General features: G+C 38.5%; 1 protein-coding gene across 8 annotated transcripts in view; it reads right to left on the bottom strand.

Moving 5' to 3' along the window:
* The window catches only part of LOC134818928 (hemicentin-1-like), a 96,197-nt gene that overhangs the window by 47,414 nt on the left and 27,673 nt on the right, over window positions 1-21,110 (bottom strand). For 5 of the 8 annotated variants that reach the window (XR_010160703.1, XM_063828645.1, XM_063828646.1 and 2 more), the window contains exons 34-47: window positions 19,948-20,050; window positions 19,574-19,735; window positions 19,301-19,413; window positions 19,003-19,185; window positions 18,640-18,738; window positions 18,380-18,520; window positions 16,242-16,367; window positions 15,975-16,124; window positions 14,886-15,058; window positions 14,573-14,702; window positions 13,439-13,565; window positions 12,897-13,208; window positions 12,265-12,704; window positions 12,004-12,149 (exon numbers count right to left, since the gene is read on the bottom strand). Coding sequence is in view for 6 of the 8 variants with exons in the window: in XM_063828645.1 (XP_063684715.1) it covers window positions 12,004-12,149; window positions 12,265-12,704; window positions 12,897-13,208; window positions 13,439-13,565; window positions 14,573-14,702; window positions 14,886-15,058; window positions 15,975-16,124; window positions 16,242-16,367; window positions 18,380-18,520; window positions 18,640-18,738; window positions 19,003-19,185; window positions 19,301-19,413; window positions 19,574-19,735; window positions 19,948-20,050 (2,405 nt within the window). In the remaining 2 variants the exon portion in view is untranslated. The remainder of the gene's footprint in view (window positions 1-12,003; window positions 12,150-12,264; window positions 12,705-12,896; window positions 13,209-13,438; window positions 13,566-14,572; window positions 14,703-14,885; window positions 15,059-15,974; window positions 16,125-16,241; window positions 16,368-18,379; window positions 18,521-18,639; window positions 18,739-19,002; window positions 19,186-19,300; window positions 19,414-19,573; window positions 19,736-19,947; window positions 20,051-21,110) is intronic. The other 3 variants (XR_010160704.1, XM_063828647.1, XM_063828650.1) reach the window with 1 other exon arrangement.

Below are 21,110 nucleotides of genomic sequence, written 5' to 3'. Positions count from 1 at the left end.
CTGTTAACTCAGATTGGCTAGTGGTATCAACTTATTATTTTGTAATCAACTTCTTAGGATAATCCATGTAAACAGAAATTAGTTGTGCCTTTTATCAACACCTGTTTGTATTTTGTAATCGTTCAGTCTGTAGTTTAGTTTGTTACCATGGTACTGTAACTATATTTTATAAAAGCAGTCAGTGTTAGCAACATTTGGTCTGTCGAGCCTGGGGCGTGTTCATTAACCAAGGTGAACACGTGCCGGGTGCCCACATGGGCTGAACACGTACCCACATGATCTACAACGGAATGGTCTACTTAAAACTTGAGAACAAATTAATGGTCTATTATACCGGCACCAATACAGCTGTGATTCAGATAGGAGCATTGAGGAACCAGCTGGGATCATTTTGGGATTAATATCGCAAATTTCTGTTATAGTTTTACGATCCAATCTTTGTAACGTAATTTCTATTCTTCAGTCATCGAAAACAAATTAAAAATCACTTATATCATCCAAATTATATAATATCAGAAAATAACTATATAAATCAGAAATAGGAAAAAAAAATCTCCATAATTTTGGTCAATCTTATTATAACGCTATAACGTGGATGGTTTGTGTAACACAGATAGTACCAGCTTGCTTCTCAACTCCAAACCAATATTGTCCAAGGTGCCTTTTGTTTGATAAACTTCTGTAATTATGTTGTTGCACTTTTCTTTGCAACAATATTGACGTCATTTTTTTCTCACGTCATTTTTTGTGCTGCATAGAATTATCAAGGGAGACATCTTGAAGAACTCTTCATATTTTCTCCAGAATCACTGAGACTATTTGCTCTTTTCCAAGGAAGTTGAATTGTGAGCGATGATGTAATGGTGGTACTTGGGCTACTTATCTAACATTTCATAGATTGTATTATATGAATGTTTTACGCAGTAAGGAAGGTCACTCGGTTTCCAAAATCTCACATTGAGTTGGAAAGGGTGAAATAAGAAAGGGGGAAAAGGCCCACAATGTTATCATTTATCATTCTGCAATCCGCTCCTAGTTTTTGCTGTTTTCTTCTAATCGGAATTTGTTTCAAATCAGAAGATGATCGGAGAGTTGACAATAATCTTCTCAGCTCTAGCTCTCCTTGCTAACACCCTTATCGTGGTAAGGGACCAGTCAATCACTTACTTTCCTACATTACAATAGCCTATCGTTGTGAATAAACAGGAACTTTTATTTCAAAATTTAAGTACGTTCCGTTTCAACTTTTCTAAGATTACTGTTGCCTATTTTTGTTGTTTTAATTTAATGAGTGTATAACGAACTTATTTAATAAATTATATAAAGAGCTCGAACCTCAAAAACAAATTTTTAAACATAGTTTTTATCCTTCCAGGTGGTAATTTTGTACCATCACAAGAAACTAACAGTGATGTTATCCTTCATTCTCAACCTGTTAATACTGGACGGAATATTCGCTCTGTTTGGGGCAACCTTCAGAGGTCCTGGAATTATCAATGAGGACTTTTATCAGGTTAATGTTATACGGTTAAGATACTTTTTGTTTGGAGAAAAAACTAAAAGGACTATTTGAAATACCGATTAGGGGCTAAAAGTAATCCTAGGCGTTTGAAAATGAAGTATCAGAAAAGGTCTCAAATTGCCGTTCCCCAGATGAACAGTGTGACCAGAGCTCTGTGTCCCATGTTACCCTACCTTCATAACCTGGATCCCTCCTCTCTGCTCCCTTGCTATCTTCCTCATCACTATCGACAGGTAAGGGAACCATCCATCCTACCTCACTTTCACTTTCACTTTCGCTTTCACTTTAATTTCACTTACACTTTCGACGGCTTTTTTCTTGAAATGTCTTGCAAATTTTACTTTTCAAAAGCGTTTATGGTATATTTTTATCTGAATCGGAGCCCTTATATCTTTAACAACAATATGGAATTTCAGATATGTTGCAATTAGACGACCACTCAGTTACGCCAGCATCATGACTCCCTGTACCTGTATCGTCCTTATAGCTACTACTTGGGCAAGTGTTTTACATCATTTCGTTCCAAAATTAAAATTCGTGGGATGTTTCGTCAAAACTTAACTGTTTAGCGTCACATTTTTCCAAACATTTTCACGTTATGTATTAAACCCAAACCCTAGCAGGCGATCCAGGTGATAAAGTTTATAGTGGAACTTTACCTGGACACCTACACAGATATCCTAAGTGAGAGATTTGACCCGACCCTGAAAAGATGCGAGTTTGACAGCAAGTTCTACATCTTCATCCTACACATCATCTACACCTACTACCCCGTTTCTTTGTTTGACTCCTCTATATTGGTATATTCTATGAGAATTTGGAAGAGTATGAAATAATGCAGGAAGCTATAACTCGGAATAAGGAGCCTGCTGTTAAGTAACGAGAATAACACTGTGAAGAGAAGGTATTAAGATAATAATAACCCTTGTCATCTCCATTACTGTTGTTTTTTTGTAGCCTGGTCCCCAATTTTTACAGCTTGGCTGAGGGGGAATTTGTCGTGTATCAGGCCGCGGGTTTAGAGTTACTATTGTATGTTTTATTTAATTAACTGTGGGATTCATTGTGTAAACGCTATGAGACACCGTTAATTTACAAATGTTACTTAACTGTGTGTTTAAAAGAATTGTTAATTCTAAGCTGTCGAAAGTAACGTTGGTTATCGACTTTTGGTTTTGAAAGTGGTTTTGTCTTACGTTTCTATTTGTTGTTCAAACACTCTCTTCGAACCATGAAACTTGTATCTTTGTCGTATAGTAGTAGTAACTAATGTGTAGTATTAACTAATGTGTAGTATAAACTAATGTGTAGTATTAACTAATGTGTAGTATTAACTAATGTGTAGTATCAACTAATGTGTAGTATTAACTAATGTGTAGTATTAACTAATGTGTAGTATTAACTAATGTGTAGCAGTAACTAATGTGTAGTATTAACTAATGTGTAGTAGTAACTAATGTGTAGTATTAACTAACGTGTTTCGTTTCGTACTTACAATATTGGTGGGAGGCGGTATAGATTATACACTATACAGTATACAAGTCACCATGTCCAAATTCACTTTATCTCACTGTGCCACCGATATGAAGCTACGTACGTTCGCAGAAAAGCTAATTAATTTCAGTTTCTAGCTAAAAGTAAGTCCACCTCCCGAAAAACAAAGCATACCATTTAACACTATGATTAGAAGTAGACACTTAATTAAGTAAACAAAAGCGATAAATTCGCTTAAAATTATGTAGAAAAATAATTCCACCTTTAATAGTAAAACTGTACGCTACGATGTGTCCCATGCGGTAGATAACAATTACACTGTCGTAGAAAATTATTTTCCATGTACAGACCCTCCTAACATCTGGACTAACATTATCTCCGTTTAAATGTAGTTCAATCATTTTTAGTCAGAATATAATACTAATAGTATGTGACAACTTCGTGCCCCCTTGGCGGGTCCCGGGGCGCTTATATTAGGATATTTTTAATATTAGTTGTTCAGTTTAGGTTGTGTTTGAGTGGTGTTCTCTAGGATATTCGCTTTTTGAGAAAACTGAATCTGCCAATTAAATAACTTAAAGCGCTGGAGGTTCCTAATTTAAAACAGCTAAATAACCACGGTTTGATTAGATTATACGGGTTTTAGTGCGGTTTAGAAAGTTAAAGTTAAGTTAAATGAACTGTATAATGTACAATTATGTTTGAGCACATATAATTTCCTTCATAAGAGGCAAACGTTGCTATTTCTGTGGGAGTAATTACTGTATCAGTGATTCAAGACTCTCTACCGGCAGCTTAAAGACCGCTACTATCCGATATTCAGCAAGCAGCTGTTATTTACAATCTTAACGCACTACACAATTCAATAATTCTTGGGTATTTTTGTCTCGTCTATATAATCATATTACTGATACATATAGTTATATTCCTGATACAGCTGTGCATGGTATACCTTACATTTAGCTGAGTGTTGGTAACTCAAAGTCTCGCTTAAGTGCCAAATTTAGCTGCTAAATTAAAAATACGGACAGCTGCTGTCTTGTACAATTATCGCGATCTTTAATGATATATTCTCAATAATTTACATTTGTTGAAAAATAACATATTATGTAATTTTCGAGCTGCTTCATTATGATTATACACATTGATAACGAACGAACGGTTTTGGATATTTTTGTGGTAAATGCTGAAACACAAGAAATATTTGCTAGAAATCCACGTGATTGCGCGTGAGTATGGTAACGGAATATAGGGTCGACAATATCTGCTCAGTAATAATAACATAGCTTAGGTATACAATTTTAAGTAATATTCTATGAGGGCAGATGGCAACCCATCGCAGGTCAACTACTACTATTACTAACTAGATAATACATCTGAAGCCGAGAAATGACAAACAGTCTGTGCTGAGATTTCAAGTAACAGTAACCGTTCCAGTGACAACCAACGATCAGAATTTGGCACGAAGCTTACTAATTACTGTCATCTGTAACTTTTTGCTTTCTTTTTTAAGAACACATAGGGTCACTGGAGTTTCTGAAATATTGTTAAAAAGGTTGCGTCCTAATAATCGTACTAGGGTTTATAGTGGCCGTATAGTGGCTGTATAGTGGCCGGCGGCCGCGGCCGGCCGTATAGTGGTCGTATAGTGGTCGTATAGTGGCCAAACCTAATCTCGGAAATATCTACTGACACTATTTTTCCCTATCATTGATCTTGTTTGGAAAAAAAATTCGATGTCCCTTAATCAAGATCGAACCGAATCCCGCTTAGACCAGATCATCCTTTGTCTTACCAACGATAGTGGTTATTTCAAACAGTATCGCACCACTGTTGCAAACATCACTGAAGTAATACTACCGTAACTGCTAGATGTTGTTGTTTACATAGCCACAATGGGATCGACAGGACGTTACATCATACAATCGAATCTGTCTATTCTACTAATAACCAGGCTACAGTTTCCCTAATCTGACAATTCTGATATATGCACCTGCCACAACTATCAACCCTTGCCATGTAACTAGTGGGATCAGGTTGCTTTGAAACGAGCTTTTTGAAACAACCCTCTAGTTTTTTAGTGTCAATATAATTTCTGTACAATTTCTTCGCGTATCGTTGTAATTTTTTGTTTGGAAATCAAACAGTATTCGTATCTTGCAATGATTGGTTACCTTTATCCTGCCCCGGAACTTCGTGCCCCATGCAGGATAATCCAAAGGCTAGCGCCTTATTTTAATCAGGGTTTTATTTTAATTAGGGTTTTTTAAGTTTTGGGTAGTGTAATGGTTAGAGTTCCAGCTAGGGTTACATTCATGGCTGAGATAATTTGGGTGTCAGAATTAGGACTAAGGTTATGTAGCTTGGGCTGCCAGTAGAGTATTATAAATTGACCTATACCTGCTATTTACGATCTCCCATCTGCATCTGTGCTCACGACGTTCAAATCTACCACGCACTCGCCACAACTTGTTTTCTAGTAACAATAAATATTCAAATATTTAGTATCAAGATAGTGAGACTAGACTAGATTCGCTCACAAACCATTGGGCTGCCGTAACATGCGAACCTAATCGCGCATATTATATATATATGACAGACTGTAACTCAGGTTAAATCTAGGACCCCAGAGGAGATTTTCTTTACGAGGGGTGCAAGACAATGGGTGTAGTAATTTTATTCTAAGTTAGGCTCTTTCTTCTGTAGCATATTGCGAGGTGCTCCTTTTCCCACGCTCTCGTATCTTGAACAGAATAAATAACGAAATTGATTCGACGAAAGATGTCGAAAAATCTCAGTTTGCAGTGTCCTCTGTGATGGAGGAGGATTTTAATGAGGAGGAGGCGTTTATAATGACTTCAATTCGCATCGACCTATTATACTAACTAAATTTTCATAGTGTAGCTGCGAGTGATCGTCATAACAGATGATTCGGGGTACTGACAGTTGTCTTTTCTTCTTTTTGCATTTCCACTAATACGTTTTGTGGTGGTTAAAGGTACTACGTTTGTTAAGTGTGACCACTTACTTATTTTCATATTTGGGTTTAGCAATACCTTCTTGAAACCCATCATACTTATATATAGTCAGTCTTTCATGAATGACAACCAATTTGTCCAACGAAAATTGTTTACCTCCCGTCATACGCTGCTGTACCACCGCAAGAAGGCCGTAACAGTGATGTTATCCTTCATTCGAACCACTGCGATATTGACGGGATAGTTCGCTCTGTTTTGGTGCAGCTTATACCGGGGGCCCGTGATTATTGACACAGAGTTTATTACGTAGGAACAATGTTTTTTAATTGCTGCAAATCACGTGCATCACATCCGTCAATGATTGATAGAATACTGCCAGAGTTTTCAAAACACTAAAGTTGAAGTTAACTATGCATTGTTTGGTGTGTTCCATAAGAACGGTTGGGCTGAAGACCCTGTGTCCGAATGATGCCTTTCTTCTTCACCTGGATCCTGCGCAGTGCTCTGTTGCAATCCTCCTCATTACAATTGACAGGTAGATGAACCTGATCTTAACCTCTTTTTCCGTATCTTGAGAAGAATTTCCGCAGATAACGACGTGTTTAGTGAGATTTTTTGTTTCTACATTTTTCGTTCTCTTGATTTTTTGCAGGACATAGCAATCCAGAGACCGTTACGTTACAAGCAGTATATCATGACACACCGTAGTAACAGGAACTCTACTAGGATGAAGTGTCCTCTGGTGATGGAGGAGGCGTTTCAATGAGGAGGAGGCGTTTTAATGACTTCAATTCGCTCGACCGTATTAACTACTAATTTCATGTGTAGCTGCGAGTGATCGTCAGAACGAATGATCGGGGTACTGACAGTTGTCTTTTCTTCTTTTGCTTTTCTCACTAATACGTTTGTGGTGGTAAGTACTACGTTTGTTAAGTGTGACCACTTACTTATTTTTCATTATTTGGGTTTAGCAAATACCTTCTTGAACCATCTTTACCTTATATATAGTCAGTCTTCATGAATTACACCAATTTGTCCCAACAATATTTTTACTCAGTCAGTCCTGCTGTACCACCGCAAGAAGCTAACAGTGATGTTATCCTTCATTCTGAACCTGCTGATATTGGACGGGATATTCGCTCTGTTTGGTGCTGCTTACCGGGGCCCCGGGATTATTGACACAGAGTTTTACGAGGTAACAATGTTTTTTAATTTGCTGCAAATCACGTGCATCACATCCGTCAAATGATTGATATATTACTGCCAGAGTTTTTCAACAATAAAGTTTGAAGTTAACTATGCAGTTTTGTGTGTTTCAGAAGTACGGTTGGGCTATGACCCTGTGTCCGATGATGCCTTTCTTCATAACCTGGATCCCTGCGCAGTGCTCTGTTGCAATCCTCCTCATTACAATTGACAGGTAGATGAACTGATCTTAACCTGCCTTTTTCCGTTTCTTGAAGAAGAATTTCCGCAGATAACGACGTTGTTAGTGAGATTTTTTGTTTCTACATTTATCGTTGATCTTGATTTTTTGCAGGTACATAGCAATCAAGAGACCGTTACGTTACAGCAGTATCATGACACGCCGAGTAACAGCAACTCTAATAGGAGGACTCTGGTTGTTCCAGCTCCTCAAGTTCCTAGTGGAACTCCTCCTGGATACCTTCTCTGATCTGCTGGTTGTCAGCTACGACACCACCCTTAAGAGGTGTGACTTTAACAGCAAGTTGTACATGTGGTGGATACATCTTGTCTATTTTGGACTACCCTTCCTGGTCATGACATTCCTGCACGTGGGCATATTTATAGAGATCTGGAAACACATCAGAACCAGAAACTCTAGAAACAAGGAAGCTGGACTCAAAAACAGATCTCAGAACCTCCAGAAAAAAGTTAAGATGGCCGTCACTCTGACTCTGATAACGTTTGGTTTCTTTGTCGCCTGGTTCCCCTTTGTGTACAGTATGACAGAAGGGCTGTTCTTCCAGATAAGGAGGCCAGGGTTCAAGGTTACTATTGTGATGTTTTATTTTAATTTGTTGTGGGACTCAGTGGTGTACGCTATGAGGACTCCGGCTATCTACAGACTGATACTACATTGTTTTGTAGGTAGGAGACTTATTACCAGAAATAACAATAATACTACTGATTATACCACTAACAACACTAACAATTACAGTGAAAGTACCATGTGATTCATTGCTGATTGATCTTCACTGATTTCAATTTCGATAGTTTATTTAGTTTCACGATTGAAATGACCATAAAGTAATATGGATTTTTTATTACTCGTTCGGAGCTGTGGTTAAAATCACTTTCACTTAATATAGATTTCAGGATGCTAAAAACAATTCCTAGGATTCTAATTTTTCGACACGGCACTCATTTTACATTTTGTTTTAGCTCTGAAAATTACTAAGTGACAATCTATAAATATTTGCGAGGTGTTAGCGCAATCCAGCTGCTAAAATCATAAGTTCCATTATTCCGCCGCAACTGTGACTAACAGCTGCAAAACTGATCCCTCCCGTACATTCCGTCTCAAATCCAAAGTAACAAAGTAGGGTAACAACTAACATCCATTATAAACTTGCTCCTTTAAAATCAACTTGAGACTTTCTGAGAGATTTGTGCAGACTTTGATGATAGTGGTTTCATTTCAGAAATCAGAATTAAGAGTCAAGATCGCAGACTTCAGATAATGATTTCTGACCTGTCATAGTTCTTAGCTTGATCATTTGTCTTTTTTGAAATATTTTTATTTTTTCAACTTTTTAGGTCATTTATATCAGAAATACATTCAATTAGGCGAACGGTCCAAACATCTGGCGAACAATTGAACAAGTTTTGACGTAGAAATAGTCTAGACGCGCTAATGGCATTTTCGCACCTACATAAACAATACCAACTGAGAACTGAGTAGCTAACTGTATTTTTTATTAAATATAAAGATCAACCTTTAACTTTCATTTCCAGATATTATGTAAATAAATGCAAATAATTCATTCATGTTCAGATCCCTCAATATTATCTGTTCAAGGCAACAATTTGAGTATGTATTTATATAGAAATGACTCTTCGTGATTTTTACTTGAAAAGAAATCAAACCAAGTTGCATTACGATGTTAAATTCAAAAGAACAGCTGTCCGCCTCTAATCTAGCAAAGGATCAGGTTGCTTTAAATAAACGTAAATGATTACGCTAAATTCTCAGTTTTATGATTTGAATAGGTTGGCCCGTATTTGCGAGCTGATTTCCGTGAAGTGTTAATGCCCTGTAAACCACCGAGATCTTGGTAGCCATGTTTTGTCAGAGCGCTATGATATCCTTCAGTTTAATAAAATTATATTAACTCTTGTGATTTAAGTTAAAATAACGATGATTGGAGAACTTACAGTCCTATTTTCTGCAACTGCTTTCCTTACAAATACTCTAGTTGTGGTAAGATTAATATTAATATTACCTAAAGAAATATCTTTCATTTCCAATTTCCATATTCAAATATCGTCTTGTTATATTATTGAAAATTTCTTATTTCTTTTCATAGCTTGCATATTGTGCAACCACCGACTTTCGTCGATCAAGAATCATGTTATTTGTTCAATTTCAGGGAAGGTTCTAACAGAATAGGGTATTCCAAAACCTAACCTAATGTATCAATTTTATACTTTCTAGCAGGAACCCGTATAACCCTAAAATGGTGTCAAGATCACTCAAGAGACTAAAATAATTATTACCTATTTAATTCACGTTTTTGACACCACTTGGGAGTCCAAATTTTGGGCTCTAAAACTCCTATTACTTGGCCAATTTTTTATTTTTTCATGCTGATCTGAAAGGCATAAAAGCATTTGACCCAGTCAAAAAAGTTTCAGTTGTATATCTTTTACGGCGGAAAGTCACATTAAAGTTGATGCCGTGGTGTCAGTAAATGGCACGGATCCATCCATATATCCATATATATCGTCTCGCCTTATATATAGTAAGATTTGTATCACTCAGGTGGTTCTCCTACGTTACCGGAAAAAGATAACCGTAATGTTATCCTTTATTCTAAATCTACTGGTTCTTGACATGCTTTTAGCTTTGTTCGGAGCCACTTTGCGGGGCCCTGGAATCATTAATAAAAACTTTTACGAGGTAAGATATCATGATGTAATGATATTCGGATTTAAGCACTTTATTCTATTATAGGCTGCATTTTGACATATCGACATATTCTATAAATGCCAATTAGGTTGTCGGCAACTCGGTAATGTAGCTACACCCTGTTAACGCACGGTTAGGAGATGTTAACTTAATTTGAAGAGCCTGGTTACTTGAAAAGATCGTTAATCAAAATAAGGATTTCAAGTATAGGACGGTCACACGAAGTAAGGCTGTTAGAATTAGAATGTTTATTCATAGCGGCAACCGCACTGTAAAATTTACAGATCGTCACATTCAGATCATGTGCCTTAGTTAACCACTTACTTGTAATTGTATGTTTATAGGTTATATTTAACCGTGCATTAACCGTGCCTTAAACGACCATAATTGTTGCTTATGGGCAGTTTGTGCGTTAACCGTGCCTTAATTAAGTGACCGTGCCTCAACCGTGCCTTATGTAACCCTTGTGCCTTAACCGTACCTTAACCGTGCCTTAACCGTACCATAACTGTGCTTTAACCGAGCCTTAACCGTGCGTAGCTACATTACCGAATTGTTAAGGTAAATATACTAGTAAAATATTTAAATTTACCACAATGCAATTTTCTTCAAAAGGAAGCAATATTAAGGCAATGCACATAAACATTTAAAGTTAATTAAAACCATGCAGTCTCATCCTAAAACTACAGCTGCATCTTCTGACAGCAATAAAATATCTCATCAGATGAACAACTTTACTATAACCTTGTGTCCGATGACACCTTACTTCATATCATGGATTGGAATGCAGTGCTCTGTAGCGATACTCTTCATTACAGTTGACAGGTGTGTATTGTAATCTATCTTAAACGTGTGTTTGATATTGCAAGGTAACACACGGTAAGAAGACTTTTCAGTAAGACTCGATCTGACTTATAAATTTAAGACTGGTTAGCCGTGATCCCAACTATCTGTTACCGCAGGTACATAGCAATCAAGAGACCGCTACGTTACAGCAGTATCATGACACGCCGAGTTACAGCAACTCTAATAGGAGGACTCTGGTTGTTTCAGCTCCTCAAGTTCCTAGTGGAACTCCTCCTGGATACCTTCTCTGATCTGCTGGTTGTCAGCTACGACACCACCCTTAAGAGGTGTGACTTTAACAGCAAGTTGTACATGTGGTGGGTACATCTTGTCTATTTTGGACTCCCCTTCTTGGTCATGACATTCCTGCACGTGGGCATATTTATAGAGATATGGAAACACATCAGAACCAGAAACTCTAAAAACAAGGAAGCTGGACTCAAAAACAGATCTCAGAACCTCCGGAAAAAAATTAAGATGGCCGTCACTCTGACTCTGATAACGTTTGGTTTCTTTGTCGCCTGGTTCCCCTTTGTGTACAGTATGACAGAAGGGCTGTTCTTCCAGATAAGGAGGCCAGGGTTCAAGGTTACTATTGTGATGTTTTATTTTAATTTGTTGTGGGACTCAGTGGTGTACGCTATGAGGACTCCGGCTATCTACAGACTGATACTACATTGTTTTGTAGGTAGGAGACTTATTACCAGCAACAATACGAACAGTAACAATTTCAGTCATTAATTATTAAGTTATTTAATTATTAAATTATTAAATTAAATTAAAGAACTAAAACTTAAATTTTAATAACTTGTCACAGACTTGGTTTAAAGTGAAAGTTTAATATTATTCTTTTGTGATCGATTCTAAGGTAAAATTTTTATTAAGCCAGCCAGTAAGTAACTCCTCTACGGGCGTGCTCCTCTAATTTAAAACTCAATGAAAACAATACCTCTCCTACCCCCCTCCCCGCCCAACCATCATCGTAACCACCAAAAGCAAAAATCACTTACATCTTTCCTGTTGTCGTAGTCTTGTATCTTCTCATCCCCCTTGTACCAGGAGACTGTGTTGAGAGGGTATCTGTCTACAACACAAGTAAACTCCACACTAAGTCCCCGCTGTAATAATATCTGTGTCCGGGGTTCACTCCGTATACCTGAGATCTTGTTTATTAACAAACATTTTAAAAGGTTAAAAATTTAGAATTTTTTGTTATTCGCGCCGCCTTGTCGCCATGATTTCCGACAAAAATCAACAAAATGGGAACTTACCAACAACAGTAAGTTGTGCTTTATCAGAGTCGTGCATTCCCCCGTCATACTCAGCTACACACCAGATGTTACCCTGGTCTGCCTCAGTCACGTTTCCTATACGCAGCGTGGAGTGGGTTCTCTCTTTTCCATCTATGTCTATTATTCCTACTCCGTAAGTCCGGCCGGATCTGTCCCACCGGATTAGAGGTGTCCGGGTAGCGGAGCAGGACAACTCCACCGTCGTGTACCGGACTGCTATCGTGTCTATCGGTGATTTGTACACGTAAAGAGGGTCGAAGTTAACAGGATCACTGACCACCTCGGAAGCTTGTCCGTCCGAGCCCTCCCAGGTGGCAGAGCACGTGATCTCCAGGAATGCGATTGGGAGTGTAACAGTGGAGACTGTCAGGATTGTCCGTGTGTCTATTAGATCTTGCTGCTTTGCCGGGTCACTGGAACTAGGGTGTTAGGTCTAGCACATTTGTAAACGACAAATAAAACAGGATATAATATTATATGGTCTTTCTATCCATTCTAACTCATAGCAAACTTCATATTCTCACATTTTTGATCTCTATAAAATATGTCCCTAATTTGTTTTTCTTTCTTTAATTATATATTTATATACTTCTTTAATTCTTAACACTTACTAGTTAGAAGCAACAAATATACTGTAGACTTCTGAAACTGTAATCTCAGTCCCATTAGCAAGCCACTTCATCTCCGCCTCCGCTTCTCCCCTAGCTGTACAGTTCATCTCGTTAGGCTTCCCAATAACTGCCGGGGTCACCAGTGGCAACTCCTCGATCCCTCTGAATCTGAGGAAAGCGTCCTCAGAAAGATGGGAAGCCAGAGAGGGGTAGTCTGCTTTACAGGAGTAGGGAGCTACATCACTGTCTCCTACGTTGCTGATAGCTAGGTAGGACACTACTTCGTCACCTACTGTCTCCGGGGCGGAGACTCTGAGAGAGGGCGATTAGTTAATCAAGGTTACATTTAGTTAATTAGTTAATTAATTAGTTAGTTAATTAATTAAACAAGGCCAGGTTACAAACTATTTATCTATTTATTGAAGAAGAATACTTCTACCACTTTATGCATTCTATAAATGATATATGTCGAATTCTGGGCATTATTAATTCAAATTGCTAAATTTTAGAATTTAAGTAAAAGTTACGAGAAGCAAACTAACCCGGAGGTAATAGTAGAACCGGATTTGAACCAAGAGAGGGTGGGGACAGGTTCGGAGTTAGCTTTGCAAGTAAAGGTTGCCGTATCTCCAACCTTTACAATCGTTTGAACTGGCGGTTCTGTCAGACCTGGGAAATGGAGACTGTTAATTTATTGCTTGAAAATTCAACTCAATATAACTTTTATTGAATTATGTTCAATCCGTTTAGACCACTTTCTAACAATCACCCGTAAACTTATTTTTGTTGCTCAGAAAGGAGTTGTTCAAAACGAGGAAAGGTCCTCATGGAGATTTTTTTGTTGATATTTCACATAAATAATTAATTTTAAACCAAAAAAAACTTTTCAAATTTGTCATGTCCAGCATCACATAATAATAGTGACTCGGCCGTACATCATGTATTGCAACATCAGCGTTATTATCACTTTATCACGAACAGCGTTATCAATCAAGTGACATTATTAAAGATTAAGTTTGTTGGTGGCAGGAATAGTCGCATGCAATGCTGAATATAGTGAATATCATTATTGATGCTACTCGAGAGTCGCACAGTTACACAGGTCAACCACTTCTTATCGAACATCGTGGCGATGAAAGTTATATTCGTTGTCATATGATCATATTAACACTGAAATATTCAAGATCTAGCATGCATAACCAGCCAAAGATTCTACGTTCAATGAATGACCTATCATAGAATGACATCTTGCTGTCTCCAAATTTCCCACTCTAATTTATTTTGATTGCTATTCTATTGTTTGATAAGGAACGATTAATGGAGCAATCATAGTAGTGCATGTCAGCCGGCGAATTTCCAAGCAATCATTAGAATAGTCAATCCGATTCAATATAGATGTAATAGCAATGGCATCTTTTATGAGTAACGAATTATCAAGTTTTAGCAGACTTAGAGGAAAATCAAATGTCCGTTTTTAAAGCTCTGTGATTCCAAATATTATATTCTTTTCTGCCAACAATTGATCATACATTTTTAACGAACAAAAAGCCTTCCATTTTCAACTTATATCAGAAAAACGATTTTCATCAAAATCAGACAACAAATAAAAGAAAATGGCACGGCTTGAAGGACCCAACAAAATCAGTAAAAAATATAAAACACAAAACAAAACTTACCAATAACAGAGAGTTTTCCAGGAGAAGACTCAGTGGTACCACCCAAGAAGAGATTATCAAGTTCAGCAGGATAGTCGGGTACACACGTGTAATCTCCGTGATCTTCACGTGACAGGTCGCTTACTGTTATCTGTGGAGGGGAGGTTGTTTAGTCATACCTGCCATTTCAAACAATACTTACATCAAGATCCGAGAGGTGCAAAAAAGCTTCTTTCTTCAAACATTTAGTTTGGAAGGTGTACTTCAAGAGACTGTTGCCTTACTAGTTACTAGAAACCAGTTCACACCAGAGTGTGCATCCTCGGGCCCTTACCTTGCTCATGACAGTGGAGTCTGACGGGTTGGTAACAGTGTCCTCGACTCCCACTACAACTCCGCCCAGTAACCAGCTGAACTCAGTAGGGTTGGGGTTCCCAGCAGCTACACAGGAGAAGGAGGCTGCTCCTCCTACCACTCCGTAAACTCCCACAGGGGGTGTGGTCACTTCTGAGGGAGGAGAGGGGTTAGGAGAGGGTTAGGAGAGGGGTTATGAGAGGGGTTATGAGAGGGGTTAGGAGAGGGGTTATGAGAGGGGTTAGGAGAGGGGTTATGAGAGGGGTTATGAGAGGGGTTATGAGAGGGGTTATGAGAGGGGTTATGAGAGGGGTTAGAAGCGGGGTTAGGAGAGGGGTTAGGAGAGGGGTTATGAGAGGGGTTAGGAGAGGGGTTAGGAGAGGGGTTAGGAAAGGGGTTGTGAGAGGGGTTAGGAGAGGGGTTGTGAGAGGGGTTAGGAGAGGGGTTGTGAGAGGGGTTGTGAGAGGGGTAAGGGGAGGGGTTATGAGAGGGGTTAGGAGAGGGGTTAGGGAAGGGGTTAGGAGAGGGGTTAGTCGGACTGTATCTTATACAGTATACACGGATAAGCACTGTAACGAGTGTCTTAAACGTTAACTGTTTAACAGACAAGAGCTAAATATTTCAACTTATATGCACTAGGTCGGCGTAGCGTTTCAGCCACACTTCAGCTTTGGAGGATATCAGATATATTTTATGGCTGATAATTTGATGTGTCAGAGAAGGATAGTCCTCAAATGATTAAATTGTCACCTTATAATTATTAATAAGTGTCGACGGTAGTAAAACTGGGTCACCATTCAAACCGGAGATGTAAAGTTAAACTATAGTTCTATTTTTGGCAGGACATGTATCTAATTCAATTTTAGTTAGCTGACAGTTGAAGTGGCTATACCACTATCAGTTAATCTATGTGGATGATTGAAATGCCTGCTTTAACCTTTGGAATAGGACTATCTTTTGACATAGTTTATGATTTGACACATCAATATCAAACGCTGGGCAACAAATGATAATTCAGTAACTTTACTGGGATTTTAAAACTTACAGTAATTTCTCCCGTGAAACTTACTTAGTACGGTGACGGAAGCAGGTTCAGATTGGTGAGTTTGTCCCTGGAAATCAGCGATACATCTAAACTCCGCTGTGGTGTCATCCTCTACTACTCCCGCGTATGAGAAAGTTGTGGTGGTCAACAGCGACTCAAACACGTTTTCAGATTCTGAAGTGATGGAGGTGGTTTTCATGAATTCTCTCTAGTGTAAATTACCATTGTACAAGCAACAAAATGTCCTACCTGTATCAAAATATTTCCTTGTGTTTGAGCAATGACACTCACCTCCATTAATATCATCTCCATTACGAGTCCACTTGAATGTTGGCTGGATGTCTCCAGTAGCCATACACTGGAACATCACACTCTGGCCCAGCACAGCTGTCCCTTGTGAGGGCGAGGTGGAAACACCTGCAAGAGTTTACTAGCGGATCAGCCACGGAGGGTTCTATCACAGTTGTGACGTCATCACCAGTGTGATGACGTCACAACCATGTGACGTCATGTGATGACGCCACGTGGTGTTATGTTCTGTTAGAACAGATGGTGGAATGTTGTAGAATCATAAACGAGATAGTTTAGATTCTGATAGAGATAAAGATGATAAAGATGTGTAAGTAAATGTGGGGTTTACTTCAGAATATTAATGTTTGACATGCAGTTACAGATGGTACAGGCAAGAACATGTAGAAATAACAAATACACATCATATCTTGATGAGTTCATTTAAATTAATTGGTCCAAATTTTGTTTTTTTAAATTATGAAATGTTGTTTGTTTTTATTATCACTTGATGGATTATCGATATGTGAAAAACCGATATTTAGTGATATGTTTTGGAAGGTCGGTCGTTTCGTCAAATGTCTGTTATGTCTACGGATTTTTGCAAACGTTTGACCCAAAATCTATTGAGTCAACCGATGGTAGGGCTGCAGTGAATAATACTTCTGGAATATAGTGAGTTTCAGAAGTGGTAATCAAACGATTGTAAACCATTTGATTACAGATTATGGTAAGATGATGTTGTCGTCATAACGTTACTCGCGCTGGTTCGCATATCAATCCCCGCCAAGTTCAACAGAACAAAACAATACAACAATTGAAAAGTGTGCTGGATGAGGCTCAAGTCAATGGATTACATGACAAAATAAATGATCTGGGAATGGCATGATGACGTCTGTCAACGTCACATTATGACAGCATTTGCTAATGTATTGCAACATCCTGTCTAATGAAGATGATGAGGTGAGTCTGAGAACATTCCGGAAACCAGCATGTCCACAAAACTCTGACACAGAACGAGATACGATACAGAAAAAGTGCGATGAGAATGAGTAAAGCGTAAAAGTACAGGCGAGAGCAACAAAGTACATCGCTCGCAGCTGCACGAAACTATAGAACAATGGATCAATAGAGAAAAAGCTTGTTAACAATACCGCCAAGTTAAAAAGAGGCTCCTCACTATGTATGAAAACAATATGCTGGTCCAATGGAGACTAATATCAGTCCAGCGGTTGTTTTTTGTTTTGACAAGCATTTTCAGAGTAATGCAATTTCTTGATTGTGTTCAGTTTTGACACACGATACCACGTGATCAGCCAAAGCACGACTTCTATTCAAAGGAAGATGAGATTTATCGTGCACTTTTAATTATGTGTTATTGTTTTGAGGGTAAGTTGAAGCGGAATAGTGCTTCAACCACCAAGCCCTCGTGTTATATTGGCAAGTAAAATCATCAAAAAGCCGATCTGTTGATAATGATACTTATGATGAATAAGTTGCATCATCAAACAACCGGTGAGAAAACACGGACATTCCAGCCAACTGATGATGTGCTACGTAAAGCTTAGGGTTTAAACTGTTGTTAAACTCAACTGTTGTAATGATGGGAGTTATGCAATCATTTAGAGATGATGTGGGAGCTGGTTGCAAGGGCAGCTGGTTACTCAAGTACATAATTTGTGAGAAGCTCGGTACGCTCTTTTGAACACTTGGTTTAAAGCACTCCAGTTAAAAAGGTTGATGAAGCGGTGAAGTGGAGTATTATACTGTTACTGTATTAATAAAATCTGCTCCACGGAAAACGATGAGAACAAAGTGGGGTTCAACGTCACAATACGATGAAAACATAAACTACAAAAACAACCGATAACGTTTGCAGCGACTTACAATACTCAACTACCCATGAAAAACAAACAGTGCTGTCATTCATACATATAATAACACCACAGAACAACAAGTGAACAACAAGCGAACAACAAGTGTTTGTCACCCGACGACTGTGGGGACAAACAGTAGAACCAGTGTTCGAAAATGTTGAAAAACGTGGCGAACTTTTCCACCATTTTCACCATTTTCTTACACCCGCTCAAACAACAAACGAACAACCCCTGAACAATCCTCAGAACCTTCCCGGTACTTACCTCTAACGTGGATATCAACTGGAGCAGAGGAGATCTCGCCCTGTGGATACACAAGTGTGCACGTGTACTCCTCATCATCAGTGAAGGTAACATCAGACAGGTTCAGGTCTGCTGAGCTGCCTCGTTGAACTTCATCTGTACCTGAAAACGGAGCTTTTTAATTCACGGATATCTTCAAACTTAGCACGGGCACGTTTTTGAAACTATAAAGATTAACCTAAATATACTTTACTAAGGTGCTATACTGGTGAAGCACTGACCTTTGAACCAGACTATCTCTGGGTCCCCACTACCCTCACAATTGAGAGAAGTGCTGCTTCCCAGTGTCACGTGTCTCGTCACTGGCTCAGTCGTGAATCCTGCGGTAATTATGTTATATATTTTATAATTCACTGATTTCGACACTGCTATATTATCATAACAACCAATTTGAGAACACGAAGGAGTTTCTTTATTTCGCACCAATGTGAGTGCAAGAAATCTCGAACAAATATCTTCAAACGATGCGACTATTGACTAATATTAAATAAATAATGTTCCGATACTGATACTGCATCATCACTTATTGTATGCTCAAATATTCCTCAGAAACGTTAATAAAACACATCTCGGGTAATACTCACGATGGACAGTGAGAGTGACCTCGGCAGAGCTCGTTACACCCCCGTAAACAAACTGACCGACAGTAGGGAATGTGGACCTACACCGGTACTGTCCCTGATCCAGATCAGTCACAGGTTCAAATACCAGGGTCGAGGAGCTCTCTCCTTCCATTAGTTCATCTCCGTTGTACCACGACATTACACCTAGTAATGTGAGTTCTAAGTGAGTTTTTAAAGAGTTATCATGATGAAAGATAATCAATCAGTCAGTAACTTCTTCTAAAGATATAGCTGTGAACAATTAAGAATCAGGTTTTACCGGAAGAGTCGACTTTACAGGTAAGAGTTGCGGTGAGGGAGCTTACAGCTGCAGTATCTACTGGAGCTAACAGGATTCTTAGTACTGTCAGCTTTCCAACCCTACTCGTTAGACTGAAACAAAACGGATCAGTTGTAAAATCACTTTAATGCTCGTAATCAAGCGAGTGGTTTTTGCCATTTATGAAATGTGAGCCAATCAAATTTCACTCAGACAAAGTTTTCTGCCAGTCTATTTAAGATGATTTCATCCAAATTCTCTAACTAAACCCACCTGAGATCAGGACTACTGAAATCAGCAGTACACGTGATACTGGAGTCATCATAAACACCATGTTGCAGGCTGTTCAGAGTGAGGATGGAGGTGGTGTTGGGAGCCGTATAGGTTGTGTCAATAATTACAATACTGGACAGGCTCTCCATCGCTGTGTCACGGCTGAGGTTTGCAGTTGTTTAATTTGTTAATTGTTTAATTGTTTAATTGTTTAATTGTTTAATTGTTTAATTGTTTAATTTGTTAATTGTTTAATTAGTAATAAGTTAATTTCGATACATTCTAAGTGGTTTACGAGTGAATCGACGAAGATTTATTGTTGAGAAAGTAAAGACATGAAAAACTTGAATAGAAACACTTCTAATAACAATTACTTTTGCCATGTGATAGCTGCGTCTGATTCTCCGTGAAGGATGCAGGTGAAGGTTACAGAGTTATCCTGGATACCTACACTGTCTGTGGGCTCCACGTAGAAACCTAGTGGAATAACGAGTTATAACCATTTTCTTCGTACTGATCAGGTGCGCTTGATTTCTCTGTGACTATGTGAACAAACTCATTAAACTGAAACTTTAAGCAGACCTTTCAGCTGCAGAAACCACATCCACAAAGGACATCTCTAATTCTCAGGACATCTCTAATTCTCAGGACCTTGCCCAGCTAACTACTGGCTCCAGGCATGGATGCAAACCGAAACACGTCACAAAAATCTTGATATACCACTACCAGCCACTCATTAGTTTAGTTGATTCAGAGGAATGAAGTACCAGCAAATTGCAATTAGTAGATTCAAAGAAATAAAGTACCAGCAATTAGCAATTAGCAGATTCAGAGAAATCAAGGACACATGACCAGTTATGAATGGAGCCGGATTAATATCCGCTGCTTATAAACATCTTTACAGTCTGTAATGTTTTCTGTCAGAAGGGTGTTAATGATAGCTAGTCTAAAATAAGATGAATGAAATGGCACCAGTGACCAGTGACGATTGGATATGAGGGCAAGTGTTATAATAATTGAAACTTCTAAAGTTGACCTGATATGACCAGTGACGATTGGATATGAGGGCAAGTGTTATAATAATTGAAACTTCTAAAGTTGACCTGATATGATTCCCTCTTTTCCATCTATATTTGAAACTCTACCAGTTGTTCCACCCCGATAAACTTTTCCAGGAACGATCTTAAGAGCTGTTCCATTGCTTGTGTTATCAGTAGTTGCCAGTTCATCAGCGGAAACATGCTCTGGTATACTAGTTGTGAGGAACGAGACTTCTTCTAAGTCGTGATGGAATGGGGTGTGTGGTTGTGAGGAGTGCGATTTGAGCGGCGTTTTTATGGAATGTTCTCTTCTTCCCCATTTATCTCTTTTTCCTTCTGGAAACCGGTTTGTTTGCGCAAGATTTTTCTGACAAAATTTTAAAATGCTCTTCTGAATATTTTCGGAACGAAATCTAGAAATCCTAGTAAAATGATAGATCATAGCGGAACATCGGAAATTCGTCGAAAATCCTACAATGCGAAAAATTAACGAATCA

Source organism: Bolinopsis microptera, chromosome 7, assembly GCF_026151205.1.
Source record: "Bolinopsis microptera isolate Bmic1 chromosome 7, MBARI_Bmic_1.0, whole genome shotgun sequence".
In the NCBI taxonomy this organism is placed as follows: domain Eukaryota; kingdom Metazoa; phylum Ctenophora; class Tentaculata; order Lobata; family Bolinopsidae; genus Bolinopsis; species Bolinopsis microptera.
The sequence above is the reverse complement of the archived record's forward strand: the minus strand, read 5'-3'. Positions and strand labels throughout refer to the sequence as shown.